At 46.4% G+C, this 14,412-nt stretch overlaps 1 protein-coding gene across 2 annotated transcripts in view; it reads right to left on the bottom strand.

Moving 5' to 3' along the window:
• Nucleotides 1-2,230: 2,230 nt before the first annotated feature.
• The window catches only part of LOC118774852 (tyrosine-protein kinase receptor UFO-like), a 29,765-nt gene continuing 17,583 nt past the window's right edge, over nt 2,231-14,412 (bottom strand). Inside the window, exons 8-20 of one of the 2 annotated variants that reach the window (XM_036524399.1) lie at nt 13,752-13,891; nt 13,335-13,473; nt 13,149-13,169; nt 11,970-12,099; nt 11,549-11,640; nt 8,857-8,952; nt 8,653-8,730; nt 8,074-8,166; nt 7,781-7,902; nt 6,291-6,400; nt 6,048-6,207; nt 5,670-5,806; nt 2,231-5,344 (exon numbers count right to left, since the gene is read on the bottom strand). In XM_036524399.1, the coding sequence (XP_036380292.1) occupies nt 4,903-5,344; nt 5,670-5,806; nt 6,048-6,207; nt 6,291-6,400; nt 7,781-7,902; nt 8,074-8,166; nt 8,653-8,730; nt 8,857-8,952; nt 11,549-11,640; nt 11,970-12,099; nt 13,149-13,169; nt 13,335-13,473; nt 13,752-13,891 (1,760 nt within the window). In that variant the 3' untranslated portion in view covers nt 2,231-4,902. The remainder of the gene's footprint in view (nt 5,345-5,669; nt 5,807-6,047; nt 6,208-6,290; nt 6,401-7,780; nt 7,903-8,073; nt 8,167-8,652; nt 8,731-8,856; nt 8,953-11,548; nt 11,641-11,969; nt 12,100-13,148; nt 13,170-13,334; nt 13,474-13,751; nt 13,892-14,412) is intronic. The other variant, XM_036524400.1, reaches the window with a different exon arrangement.

Here is a 14,412-nt window from a genome sequence, read left to right as displayed (position 1 = left end):
ATGTTGTCTTGATTCCTGTCTCTCTCTCCTTCTATTTTCTTTTGAGTTTTGCACTGTAGCATAGTGGCCTGGGTTCTGTACAATCCCTGATGAGTGCAGTGTGTAAGAGATCGTCCCTGCTTTGAAAATGTCTGTTGCTATTTATCTGCATGGGTTAGTGTGGACCCTGGGTGTGTTGCTGTATATTCTGGTCTTCATTATTGTGTTTGCATACCAATGCAATATGTTTTATTTTATGAATATGTCTTTAAATTTGTCAGTCTGTGGACATTAAATATGTGATCTCTGTGTTGGAGTTTTGTACTAGAGTATTTAGCTGTGTAAAAATGGATGTTGTGTTGCGTGCTTGGTGATAACAGCATGTGTGTTTTATGAGCTGTGCAGCAGGTGCCCTACATTGGACCCATCTATGGAGGTTTGAGAGTGGGGATGTCTGTTTACATCCAGGGAGTCATTCCCTGCGTGACGTAGAATATAGAGACAATGTGTGTTTTCTACATTTAGGCCATGCCCTACTCTGACATCATCCCAGGGGTAATGTTCCCAAAAAGGACTATCATCATCAGAGGAATTTTGCCATACGGAACTTAATGGTTTATCTGTCTTCCTGCCACTATCTGTCCATCACTGTATTGTCCTCTTTACTTAGTATTTTCTACCTGCAAATCACTTTCATACATTGCTAACAGTCAGGTACTGTATCGATCCATCTCTCAGCCTTCCTTTCCTTCTGTGACCTATGATTCTGACTTCACACAAGGGGGCATTTCCTGATGCGTTGTTTGAGATGGAGTTTTGACACCAAATGAAATACCATTCCTGCCTTTGTAAACAGGATTAAAAGGTGAAGCCGTATTCTTTCATCAGGCGCAGACATGAGTGTGTGAGCAGGCTGTGTCAATGTGTGTTTCAGTTTTGCCAGCAACTTGCAGGACATTGCCTTCCACATGAACCCTCCAGTTTCGGAGGGCGTGGTGGTGCAGAACAGCTGCCAAGGGAGCAGCTGGGGGCAGGAGGAGAGGGAGCTCAACCGCAAGCCTTTCCAGGAGGGGCGGCACTTCAATGTGAGTGAGAGCAGCTGACTGTTTTGTGAACCGTCTGTTTAGGCTTGGATATATTTCTTTCCTTCACATTGCTATGTTCGTGTAGTTAGTTTTGACCCACCTGCCTGTTTTGTCTGTGTCACTGTGAGGTGTTCAGATCAAAGCCCTATTCTCAAAACTCTATTGCAGTGCCCTTACCACTTGTGGCCTCAGTGACTCGTTGTGCATGTACACTCGCTGTCCCCCCACTCTCCCCTCTCTGGGTGCCAGATCTCAGCGTGCTGCGGCAATCACAGAGGTGTTTGTGAACGGGCAGCTGTGTAACGACTTCCACCGATTCCAGCCCTTCGCTCACATCAACACACTGAAGATCCAGGTGGATGTTCTGTTCTCCTATGGTCACTTCTGAGGAACTTGCAGGCCTACATTCACTTCTGAGGAACTCGCAGGCCTACGTTCAGTTCTGAATAACTCGCAACCCCTGTGCCTGCTATCTCTTGCCCACACCCCCACCCCTTCCTTAACTCCCCTTAACTCCTAATGAAAGCTGCATTCTTCCTCCTTTGCATCATCAAACTACTGTTGTGCTAGAGGCTCGGCTCACATTCATCTCATTTTTAAAACAGACATCATGGTTCACTGCTAATGTTCATTGGGTCTGCACTAATACGGGATATTGTAGATTATGCATATGCACATATGCCTGCAAACACATAGATCCACAGCATAGAAATACATCCCAACAATTTGCATCTGTACATGAATTTATTTGATACAAAAGTCTTTAAAAAACATTTCAGCGTACGCAAACAACAGTCATTACTGTGAATCAAAGTGCTGCTTTCTCCAAGTCAGAGATGCACAATGATTACATTGAACACTACACTGTTCTGTTTCACAAATCAAATAGAAAATACTGGCTTCCTGGAGGCACTTTTGAAGGGCACTTCTTAAAGCTACACTGCCATAAATCATGATTTGTGGTAATCTTCAGCCTATTTGCCTTTTTTTTACAAAAACAAAAATATGATGCTATCTGCAGCTATTTTAATAAAACACACATTTCCAAATAACCAGATTAGTGCCATGATTCAGATATGTATTTTCACATCATAAATCACAATTCAATTACATGGTAATAATTCACTTTACCCTACAAAGCATGACTTTCTTAGACAGTCTGTATATGTGTGATAGTAGTTTTACTGCAGCTGGTCTTCCTGCTCAAGCATCAAGGATTGGTTTTTCACATGTAAATGAACACATTGTGTATTGCACTTAGTATTTCTGCTCTTTGTAAAGTTGTTAATAACCAGTCCATTGTAAATCCACAAAGATGGCTGTAAAATAATAACTCCAAATAAGTGGTTAGTAGGGAAATGTGATTTAGGAGATAATTGGCAAAATGCAGGTAGACCAGCAAATAGTAGCTAAACAAGCAAATATACAGAGCATGGTCTTCTTTTCAGATTTTGGGTTGAAAGAAAACCCTGCCACCCCCCTGTGGTATTGCATGTTCTCTCTTTCCTGCCCTCTCTCAAACTACAGTCCACTGGAATACACCTCCTTGGGTGCACTGTATGTAAACCTGCTTCTCCACATTCAGAGAAGTGACTGGACAGTCTCAGTGTCCTGCCTAAATAAACCCGTTTAGACTGTCAGAGGGAGAGGAGACTCGGCTTGTTAAAAACCATGGCAGTGTACCGCTGGCAGAGACAACTGCAGAGTTTGACTCTGGGGTGTGGTGTGTTTAAAATAGCCTGGCCCTTTGGGTCAGCCCTTGCTAATTACCTGTCACCACTCCAAGCTGTATTCCTCTGCTATCTTCAGCATTAGCATAACATTAGTTTTAAAAGCCTTAGCAATTAGCTTCTCCTCTCTTGGCTGTGGAATGTACACATTCTGTCTGACATAAAGGAAAAAACACAAAACGACAGTACAATTAATGCGAGAAGACCTAAGCGGCTACATGAAAAGCAAATGGCGTATGAATATATATGTATGAACACGTAGATACTGTACAACTTCATTCATGTGGGAAATTGTATTAGTGCAAAAATACAAATTCAGGGTTATACGTAGAAAACAAGATGAACAAATAGTAACACTATAGTAACAGTAACACTGTGCTTTAGTCACTGTTCTGTTGGCTACCAACAGTGTTTTGTGTGACATTAACCAGCCCTGGATAACCCTCTCGAAATGCTACTGCATTAGGTTTGCAACTGCTACGTTCGCCTACAGAGCTGTCACAGACATGACTAGAAGTGAGCGCCTCAGTGCTGTGCAGTTCCCCTCCCTCGGCAAAACACAGCCTTCCTCTGGACCCTGAGCTGAAACAGAGATCGTTAATCTGAGAGGTTACACGCTTCACATTCCTGGATAGCCTGGATAAGCAGTTCTGCTTGTTATTGAAGTTATTCAGGGGTTGGGTTTTCAAAATGTACTGTTCCATGTAATTGTCAGGATTTTCAATGCCAAACATACATGGTTCAATATCTTTGGTTACAATCTGAATCAAAACAGTGGAGGGTGGCCTTTGACCTTGACTCGGAAGCACGGTCACAAGGCTCCTTCACCAATACTGTCCGCTTCTTGGTGGTTTTTCAACATCTGAAAGTGTTTCCCCTCTTCCTCTCCCTTTTCCCCCTTTCCCTTATTTTCCTTTCCTTGGTCCTTCTTTCCTCTTGTCTCTTTCTCTTCCCTCCACCTTTCCACCTTTTTCTCTTTGTGACGTCATGTCTTTTTGCTCGGCTCCGCCTTGGAGACATTGTTGATTTGACACAGAGGATGTCTGATTTTGGCGCTGTGATGAGTTAAATGTCAGGCCTGCTCCGTTGTACCGTAACGCACCCATCCTCTTTCACTACAGCGCAGCTGCTAGAAACACTGACGGTAGAACGAGTAAGCGAGTGCACACAAATCGAGTCTTTAATGAGAGTCGATGTGAGAAAGCTCCATATCTGCTGCAGAATCAGCTCTGGAACAGACTGGGAACACTGGGTGTGTTCACGGCAACATGACCTGTACGCCACTGCGATAGGTCAGTCTCAGACAGGCTTTATTTAGCTCAGTTCTGGGTACATCCATTCACTGTGCCTCATTTGTTGTGGCTGCAGAGTGGGGTGTGGTTCTGTGACATCACGCACTGTCCGTCGGGTTTACCCATGCTGCTCGCACTGCTTTGGTATGCTGGATCCAATCGGGTGTAGCACGGGTTTGGCTTAATTTTGCAGTTATATGAGGTGTACTGGTTTTCAGTACCCCACACTGATATTGGCTGTGCTAGTTTTGAAGTGACTGTGCTCTAGACTAGTGCCATGCTGGCAGTGTGTGTGCTTTGGGGCTGGTGTAGGCAGTATGGTACTGCTTCACTTATATTGTTTGTGCTGGCCTGGAAGACTGGAGTCACAGCCAATCCCAGCTAAGAAAGCTCAGGCCATCATGACAAATGTGACACTTTTCGATTGAAAAATATATGCTGGAATGTCAATGTCTGTAAATATATTTTGGTCATTTGGTCAATTCTTGTAACAATTTACATTACCCACACTGCACTGATACAGCATGTAATGGAGTAAGAGGGACAATACCCTATTGCAATGAGGACGATTAAGACTGATGTGAACAAGTCCAGCATTGTGATAGGTGAGAGTGTTGTTTTGAGTGGGCGCACGGGCTTATCAATGAGAATGTTGCAATGGGCTTAGTCTCACGGCTGAGTCAGCCTAGAGATTTTTGTGTGGAAGAGCTCCAGAATGATGTTCAGTTCTTCCTCCTGCACTTTTTCAAAGTGGATGAACCGTGCTCAATAGCCCCACCCTCGGTTATGCATCAAGCCCGTGATGAGGGGATGCCGTCAGTGCCAGGGGACCTTCTTGGACCCCCTGTTCCGGTCCTCGGTGTGGTCTTCCGGCAGGGGGGTGGAGCAGGGGGAGGGCTGCAGGAGCAGGGTGGGGGTAGAAGAGGAGGCGATGAGGTTGAGGCTCTCCAGGGAGTCCGTGAATGGCCTCTGGACCTCGTGCTGGGGGCAGAGGACGTAGCGGCCAGGGTGGTGCACCTCGGCCGTGGCCACTGAGTCAAAGGCCTTCAGGGAGAAGGGCGGGGGAGGCGGAGGGGGGTCCCGGCCACCCACAGCACCCATCTCCGACCCCGGTTCCTCCATGTTGACATAGAGAATCTCGTCAGCCTCCAAGGAGTCGGGCAGCTCCTCCAGGGCCTTCTCCAGCTCACAGCGCAGTGTCTCGAACGCTGGCCTGTCCTTAGGGCTCAGCAGCCAGCAGGAGAACATTAGGGAGTAGCTGTTATGGAGACAGAAGCAAAGAAAGACATTTACCTTCAGGGAGTTGTACAATAATCACAACAATGCTATGAAACCACTAGAGAAAAAATAATATCCTCTAATACTCCACCTCAAGAACAGCAGGTACTTTATGGGTGTCTCAATAAAGACTGTAAAAATCAATCTCTTCTATGAAAAAGTAAAACCCAAGGAAAGTACCAGTGTTTATTTATTCTTCTAAGGGCCTTTGAGTTGGTGAGAGCTTGGTATGTCTAACGGCTTGGTACTCGGTACTTGGTTTGCTGGCTGCAGCATGACTCATATCCAGGTAACCAGGCACTCACATGCTGTCCAGGCAGTCGGGCGGCTGTTTGAGGCGGTTGCCCTGTCTAAGGTAGTCGTAGATCTCGCTGTTCTCTACCCCGGGATAGGGTGTCTGCCCCCTAGTGGCTATCTCCCACATCGTTACTCCAAAGGACCACTGAGGGAGATGGGAAGAATCAGAAATCAACCATGGCTTCCAGGTGTACCTCTCAGACATACAAAAACAGTCTTCCACATATACACCAACCTTGACTAGCTCTAAGCATCCACTGGGGGAGGTCGTGGTATATGATCTGGGCTATCTAGCTCACATAAAAAGTTTTGGTTTTGGTTCAAGATGAGCAAACATAGACACATACAGTACACATGCACACACATACGCACACATTCACACTCACCACATCGCTCTTGGTGGTGTACACCCTGTCTGCGAGGCTCTCAATGGCGATCCATTTGACCGGCATCTTGGAGATGCGGCCCTGCCTGTAGTAGTCTCCGTTGTAGATCTTCTTGGAGAGGCCAAAGTCAGCCACACACACTGTCATGTTTTCATTCAGCCTGGGTCACAGAGAGTGAGGGGTGAGGGAAGGGGCTCAGAGCACAGATCTGAGAGAGGAAAGGAGGGGGGGGGGGTTACTCACATGCAGTTTCGGGCTGCCAGGTCCCTGTGGATGAAGTTCTTGCTGCTTAAATACTCCATGCCCCGTGCAATGTCTGTCATGAACTTGACCAGCATCTGTGAAGGCAGGTACTGGAAAGTAGAAAGAGACAGAGCAAGTGTTAGAATGCTCCTCAGAGTTGGAATTGCCATTTTCTCCAACAGAGGGAGCTGTAATCCTGCTCTCCAGAGGTCTGAAGTCAGAGGATATTTGTTCATAAATTATGACTTAAATAGTTACTGTGTGTGGCGAGGAGCCAGTACAGTATGTTCCCTGACTGTTGAGCAGAGGTCTGTGTGAATGTATGGGGGTGAGGGACTACAGTATTTTAACTGGTTGTACAAAATGACACTCCGTATATACATTTAAGCCTAGCAGTATTTGGGTTTTTATGGCTGACAATATGAGGTCCCCTCATTGACACTGAGTTAAATAGTTTCATAGTTTCATGCTATTACGTAGTGTTTCAATCAACTGTCAGATAATCATTATCCATATGGAACCTATACTTTGAAGGTACCGGATTGTGTATGCCAAATATTGTGCAGCAACATTAGCCTACTGTTGCAAAAAAGGACAAAAACATTCAACATTAAAAAATTAATCTGCATTGAATTAAAAAAGGAGAATCGGCCTTTAGGTAGCACAGCCTTCAACAGTACTTTGTGCTCACATGCAGAGTGCTTTGACTGAGCGTGACCCTCCTGCCACATGGAAGTGAAGATGCCTTGCACAACTTCTGATGTGCAATTATGACACGTCTGAAAATAAGTCCTTATGGGAGCAACTACAAAAAAACACTTCAGAAGTTAAAGCAAACCCTCTGGGAGCAGACTCCAACTCCAAGTGTGTGTGCCTCCAAGTGTGTGAAATGAATAACTTTGCAAAGTTCCGATTTGTGCTAACATTGTGATTAACCATGAAAAACTGCAAGCCCTAATCGGAATATTGAAAAAATACGGCAAAGCATTTTTTGTGTTGCCATCTAATTTCTTGTTATTCTGTGTATTTGAAAATGTCTGTAAGGCAGTCTGCGGCTGTTAATCAGAGCATGCGGACAATGCATGTGTAAAGGTATGAATGAATTAATAAATATTTTATTTAGTAGGTATGAATTTTAATACAATAAGGGGCATTGCTGATGATGAGGGGATAGGGGTAGAGATCTTTGGCTTGAAGTCCGAGGAAGGGGTCGCACCTTACCGTGGGCCAAGTTTTTTGACCCCTTGTATTGGACAATAAACATGGCAATAGACATTACGGGGTAATAGGGTGGAGGAGGGATGCCATGAACACCTAACACAAGAGGGAGGTGGTGAGTGGGTTTTGATGGGATGACAGGATGGCTTTGTTGATAGCGTGGGGATTGTCTAAAAGTTTGGAACTTCAGTTAACGTGACTTTGATCCATGTATCATAGGCGTAACGCTTGCAGTTACGCTCACGAACTCATTCACAGCACAGTGCACTGACCAGAGGGCAGTCGCCCAGCCTGGAGTAGAGCAGGTAGCTGTGCAGGTCTCCGTGCTTCATGAAGGGCAGGATGACCACAGGGGAGGGGTAGCCCTCGCTCTCCACCGTCTGCAGACACACACCTGAGCGCAGAGGGAAACGGGACAGGTTGACAAGGAGGTCTTTAAATCTGGGTGGGACATCAGTGAGTGGTTACTCATCTGCCGCCTGCCATTTCCAGAGTTCCTAAGAAGATAAATCTCTTTGTGATGCAAAACTGTTTCCCCTGCATGGGCACCTGGGCCCTGTCTCACCTACGAGTCTCATAACGTTGGGGTGGTCGAACTCCTTCATGCAGGCTGCTTCTCGGAGGAAGTCCTCCATCTCACTGCGAGTGCAGATGGCAACTGGTGAAGAGATGGACAGAGAAAGGCAGAAAGAGGAGAGAGTTAACTGACTCATGTGTGCACATGTACATGCAGACAGACCTTTACAAAAATATTAATGTAAGTTGAGGCATAAAACATGAATTAAAACAAGAAACTAACAAAAAAATATACATATGTGTGGTTTTACAAGTACAGTATATCAGCTGTTTCATTGTTCATATATATAATTCTTTGCATGTAGAATGTCCAAGCTATATTTTAAATCTCTTTTAAATAATATGCTAAAATCCATAAAATGACATAAAAGTAGGAATATTATAAACACGACATTTTCCGCTATTTTTATGCAAATACCGGCATTTATAGGCTACTTCAACATGTGCTGCTATTCTGTAAAGGCACGTATACATGACCTGACAAACAACACATGGGTGAGGAAAGGAGAGCTGAAATGGGCTTTGATGGTGTCCACACGAAACTCGATCCAGCAGCGCGCACACTCACTTTTCATAGTTTTGACAGCCACTTTGAGCACAAAGTCTTCCTGGGTCAGGAGTCCTTCCATCACCGAGCCAAACTCACCTGCAGAGACACACACACACACACACACACACACACACACACACACGCAATGTCAGACCTTAAGAGGACGTGAGGCGACCTGACTGGGGTTACGGGGTTGGAGGGGTTGGTGCCGCGGGGTCTCACCTTCACCCAGCGTCTTGCCCAGGGTCAGCTTGTGTCTGTCCACCATCACATCCTGCAGCATCTGCTTCAGCTCGTCACTGATCACCAGACTGTTCACTGTGGAGACAGAGCGTGAGAGAGCGTCACCCTCACACATGTGCCTCACATTAGCAGCACAGCAGGCGCCCCTCTCAAGGGTGACATGCACACTGAACATTTTTACTGTTATCTGTAGCAGTATGAGCTATTACTCTATCTATGCAGCAGGATACTCACTGGAGGAACTGAAGTTATAAGGCATATCAGCAAGCACCCATCTGTGATTGAACCTGCCATCTTGAATCCCAGCTACCCTAACAACAACACCACTCTCACCACACAACACACACTGACAGATCATATGCTGTGCCCTAACATAAACATTTACAGTGCCCCCACTATAATCAGTAACTTGCCATGGTGTCCATTTTCCCTACTTTTCCCAGCTCTGGATTCCTGTGTCCATAGGCTTTTTATAGTCAGACCCTTCCCTGAGCTCCACCAGCATGAAAACTTTCCTCTATGCCTCCACCCCTCTGTTGCTCCTTCATTGGTCCCACTTCACTAAGCACGAGTCCAGTCCACCAGGCCCTTCTCATTTTCAGTAGGCCTACTCTTTTTTTCTATTATTCTTGCCTGTCCTCAATATGCCATATGAAGATGCGCACCACAAGCAATGAATAGCATCTTTATTAGCCAGATTGAATGAAAAATTCTGCAGGGTTGAATAGTTCAGTCCCCTCCAAACACTGTATGACTCTGCATTTATATCTGTCTAAATAAGGGTTTTACCTCAGGGAGAGATCTCCGTTCTCTCACAATCTCAGACAGGGAGACTAAATGAAATGAATGATACATCAGCAGTTATTTCATGGTGATTATAAAGAGGGATTCTATTATTATTAGAAAAAAATAATGACCATCGACTGAGGAAATGGATTCTTTAATAAGTACAAACACACACAGACTATTCACAGTAGAGGCTGAGAGAAGCAGGGGAGGCACATAAGCTAGTCTGAGGAGTATGATTATGGCATCTATAATTGTATCTTTAATAGTTTTGCAATACTGTATAATAACAGTGTTGCATTTCAAAGAGACCAAGAAGCATTGCCAGCAAACACAAGCCAGAGCAAAAACAGACCTAAACTCTCTCTCTATAAACCCTCTCTCACGTGTCCAGCTATTGTACTCCAGGTAATGCAAACCAGAGGGCTTATCATAGCCTGCCCCCCCCCCACCCTTTATAGCCCCCTGTGAACCCAAAGGGTGTGTCCTCTCTGTGCGACATCACTGCGGTGCTATCCCCATCCAGAAACACATGACATCACTCTTTGCTGGAGTTTTGGAAGCACAACAGGAAATGAGGTCGCGAGCACTGACTCGGTCTAGACGGCGCGTTGGTCCCTCCCTCCTGGCCGTTCGCTGTGGTGCGCTCGGCCTGCTGATGCGGTCAGTGTTTGCTAAGAGGGGCAACCGCTCCAAGAACTGTGATGCTTGAACATCTGGGGTCCACCGCTACGGCGTAAACATTGAGCAATCGGGAGCTCTCTCTCTCTGCAGCTGTTTTCAGGCCTCGAAACTGGACCAGGAGCTGTTCGGCCCTGAGGCATGTGAATACGTAATGCAGAGACGCCTTCACTCGATGATTTATATCAGTGCACGAGGAGCTCTTTTACAACTGGACAAACTCCCAGCCTCTTGCCTCACTTTCCTATTTTCCTCCTTTTTAACATTTAACCATTCTGCTGCACACACGCACACACACACACGCTCTCCCCTGTCCCCCATTGTTCCTGCAGGTTGAGACGTGATGGAGAGTTCCTGAGAAGGGATGTGTGACAGGAGTGACTGCTAAAAGTAGTCTGCCGATGGCTTTTTGAAACACGACACTCACGGATGGGCAAATGCGTACGTGTGTGTATGTGTGCGTCTGTGTGTGTGTGTGTGTGTGTGTGTGAGAGAGAGAGAGAGAGGAAGAGAGAGAGAGAGAGAGAGACAGCAGCGCTAATTCAGACAGAAATGAATGCCATGGAAATGGTGCACTGTCCATGACAAGACATCAACAAGCGCTGCTGTAGTGCTCATACCAGACTTCCTATCTAGACCATCTTCAATAAACACATCATCTCTGAATGAGCATACTTCCATAATTGCTTTATATACTGTGAAACCATGCGGAGCCAATTCCACTGAGGGCAATATCATATGACATAAGTGAACTTGTGTATGTGTGTTGGCTGCTGCTGGTGCATTATCAGTGGGCTGTCTGATGGGTGTCACTGAGTCGCATGTGCCAGGACGTCTGGTTGCTTCCAGCATACTGCAAGGATAAACCTGTTTGATTACATCTGTTGTGAGGAATTAGACTCGTTGTTAAAGGAAACTGGTTTTCATTACCTGGTGTACATACCTGTTAGGATATATGTGCAAGGGTGTGTAAACTGTATGTGCAGGTGTGTAAATGACACTCACAGTACACACACTGGATTGTAAAACGTGAGGTCTGCATAAAAGGCTTATAAATGTGTTCTAAATACAGGTCTGAAAATACAAGGTACTATATACACTATATACAGATCAGTGAGCGTGAATTTTGATGCTCGTAAAGGGAAGCTCTGTGTACAGTTCCTGTGCATGAGAGGCCTATTTGTGCGTGTTCAGAAGCACTTACATGTGGCCTCTGTAGATCGGCGGCTATAGGAGCGTCGTGCGCGGTACCTCACCACCAACTCACCGCCATCCATCATCGGCTGAAACGCCTCTCTGAGAGACAGACACATAGGTCAGCACCCACACACACCAATACAGCTTCATCAATACAGAGTTAACCAAACACACATCCAGACACACTGTGAATGCTCTTTATGGGCACATATACCCAGAGACTAAAATACATGCATGAACTAAAATGTTGTTGCACAAATCAACATGAACCCCAACACTTCAACAAACCCAATAAACTGGGTGTGGCATTAAGTCGAAACAAAATAAACATCAAATCTGATGATGAGGAAGGAAATGGAGTCTTAAAATGGTGCTCTGCTCCATGTGGTCCTCCATCTCATGGCAGCGTTTGCAGCCTGCCTACGCACCCGAACCGAGTCTCCTTGCGCCGCAGTCTGGCCACGTACACGGCGGTCAGCACCATCAATGCCACGGCAACGGCGATCGCCATGACCACGTACCACCAGTGCCAGGAAAACGCGGGGAGGAAGGAGAGACCTGAAAAGAGAGAACGGAGCGGGGCGTGTGGGCAGGGAAATTCACTTTGCCCGACACCAATACTGACAACACATACAGGGTGAGAGGTAACTGCAGAGCACGGGGTCACTCCATGCACACAGAGCAGGAGGGAAGGGAAAAAATTACAGGGAAGTGAAGTTTCAGTTAGAGCGGTTACTGCCGGGCACATGAGGTTAACACGGGGGGAAAGAGGGGGTGGCGATGGGACAGAAAGTGGATGAAATGGTCAAGGCGAAAGATGTGGCTTCGGAGTTAAACAAAGTAGAAAAAGGCCCCGAGAGAGAGCCACGGCTGACGAATTCGGTTTATGCAGCGTGGGACTGCAGTGTGTGCTGTTATTATTGTACTAAAGGAGCGCAGTGCAATGACCTCAGCTGTCCAGATGTGCTGTTGGGTGTGTCACTATTACACACTCACTCGTTCACTTGATCCCTCGCTCTTTTTTTCTCCCCACTCTTTCTCTCTCTTCTGCAGCGTTCGTTAATTCTCATTCTCATGATCATCTCATCTCTCTGTCCTTTATTTTCCCCATCATCTGTCTTTCTCTCCTCTCTCTTGGTGGCCAACAGTCTCTTTAGTAGCTATTCATTTTGGATCTGGCTCTTTTAACAGTGAGCTCAGACTAAGCAAAAAGCGATGTGGCACTGCTGTTTAATATAAATATTTATGACATGTCTGTCCAACTGCTGACTGAACCCTCTGCCCCCGTGTCCCTTTCTTCTCCTCCTCTGTTCTGTCCTCCTCACTTGTCTTACTTCAGGAAATGTGCAGGCACACAAATACATGCCATCACATGCACTGAGACGCTACACTAGAAATAAAAAGGAGAAGGAACACATCTGAATTCAGAAATATGGTGCTGTGACATCACTTCCCCCTGTCAGTCCTGCATGGCCTGTGTATGTGTGTGTGGGAGCATGCGGTGAGTGTATGCGTGCATGTGCACCCATGTGTAAGTGTGTTAATGTGCATGTGGTTGTGTGCGTGCACATCCACGTGCATCTTGAGGATTTGTGACAGGCACATACCTCTGGACTGAGGCTCTTCCACTGCGGTAGGACAAAAAGAGCTGTGTTATTATCACTAAAACTAAGCTACAGCTTTTCATTTTTAATTCCTCCCTTCCATCCCTACCAGCCCCCCTCCCTCCCCTCTCCACACCCCTCTCTACCCCCCCTCTCTCTCAACACCCCTCCTTTCCTCCTCTCGTTCACCTGGCTGTGTGAGAAAGTGGGTGTGGCTCCAGGGTCCAGGCCCCGCCCCTGTGTAGGCACACACCCGCAGAGACACGTTGGACACAGGGGCAGACAGGTTGATGAACAGCTCTGTGGACAAGCCCACATCCAGCATAACCTGAGTCAAAAAGAACACATCCGCATCTGTCTGTGCGTTCACACTTCTGTGCAGTCTGTGGTATGACTAAATGCCCCAGAACCATTACACTGGTGTTGGCAATATCAATCTCTCAATTTGAATATCTGACACAGTGCCTTGTTCACATTGGGATGGTCAAACTGGATGTGCAGAGAAGACTTCACAATTCATTTAATATGAGCAAAATTTTACAGTGAAATTGACAGACGAAAATTTTACAGTGCCCTGAATAACAATAGCACATTAGTGTGTGTTACCTGAGTTATGTTGGGGGTACTGTACTCCAGTTTATATCCCAGTAGCTGACCGTTCAGTTTTCCCGACGGCTCTGTCCAGCTCACTGTCACCTCCGTCCCATTCAAAACTGCAGTAATGTTCTCCGGTGGGGAATCTGGGGCTGCAACACAACATCCCAATAGTTACACAGTTACTTGGGCACACAGGGTGAGATAACCCTGCTTGACCTTTCCTCACACCTGCCTCTGAATGCCATTACATTTCCATGGCACTGTGTTGGAGTTTGGATGCTTCACAAGGTGCTCATTCCAATCATTCCTGTGGTGCGGAGCAACCTGTTGTAGTTCTCTCCCAGTACAGGACACCAGCCTATCCCTTGCCCCGGTCCATCTCCTCAGAGCAAATTGGTGAGCAGAGAGGCAGTGGGGGCCAAGTCTGTGGTATGGCTGGAGCTGCACACGCAATCTTGTGTCACACAAGGTCCTCTTATCACAGAACCAGAGAATCAGCGATTTCATTTTTAGCTGATGAATTAGTCGAGAAATGGGATTAGATGGAGCAGGCAAAACAACAACGCCTGTCCCGGGGTTGCATGGGGGTGGGTGGCACAGACAGGGGCAGGCCAGATGGATGTGGCTGTGATAGGACCAGGCTTTTCGGACATGCAGGGGCTGCGAGGGC

The sequence above is a fragment of the Megalops cyprinoides genome, chromosome 3 (assembly GCF_013368585.1).
Source record: "Megalops cyprinoides isolate fMegCyp1 chromosome 3, fMegCyp1.pri, whole genome shotgun sequence".
Lineage (NCBI taxonomy): Eukaryota > Metazoa > Chordata > Actinopteri > Elopiformes > Megalopidae > Megalops > Megalops cyprinoides.
The sequence above is the reverse complement of the archived record's forward strand: the minus strand, read 5'-3'. Positions and strand labels throughout refer to the sequence as shown.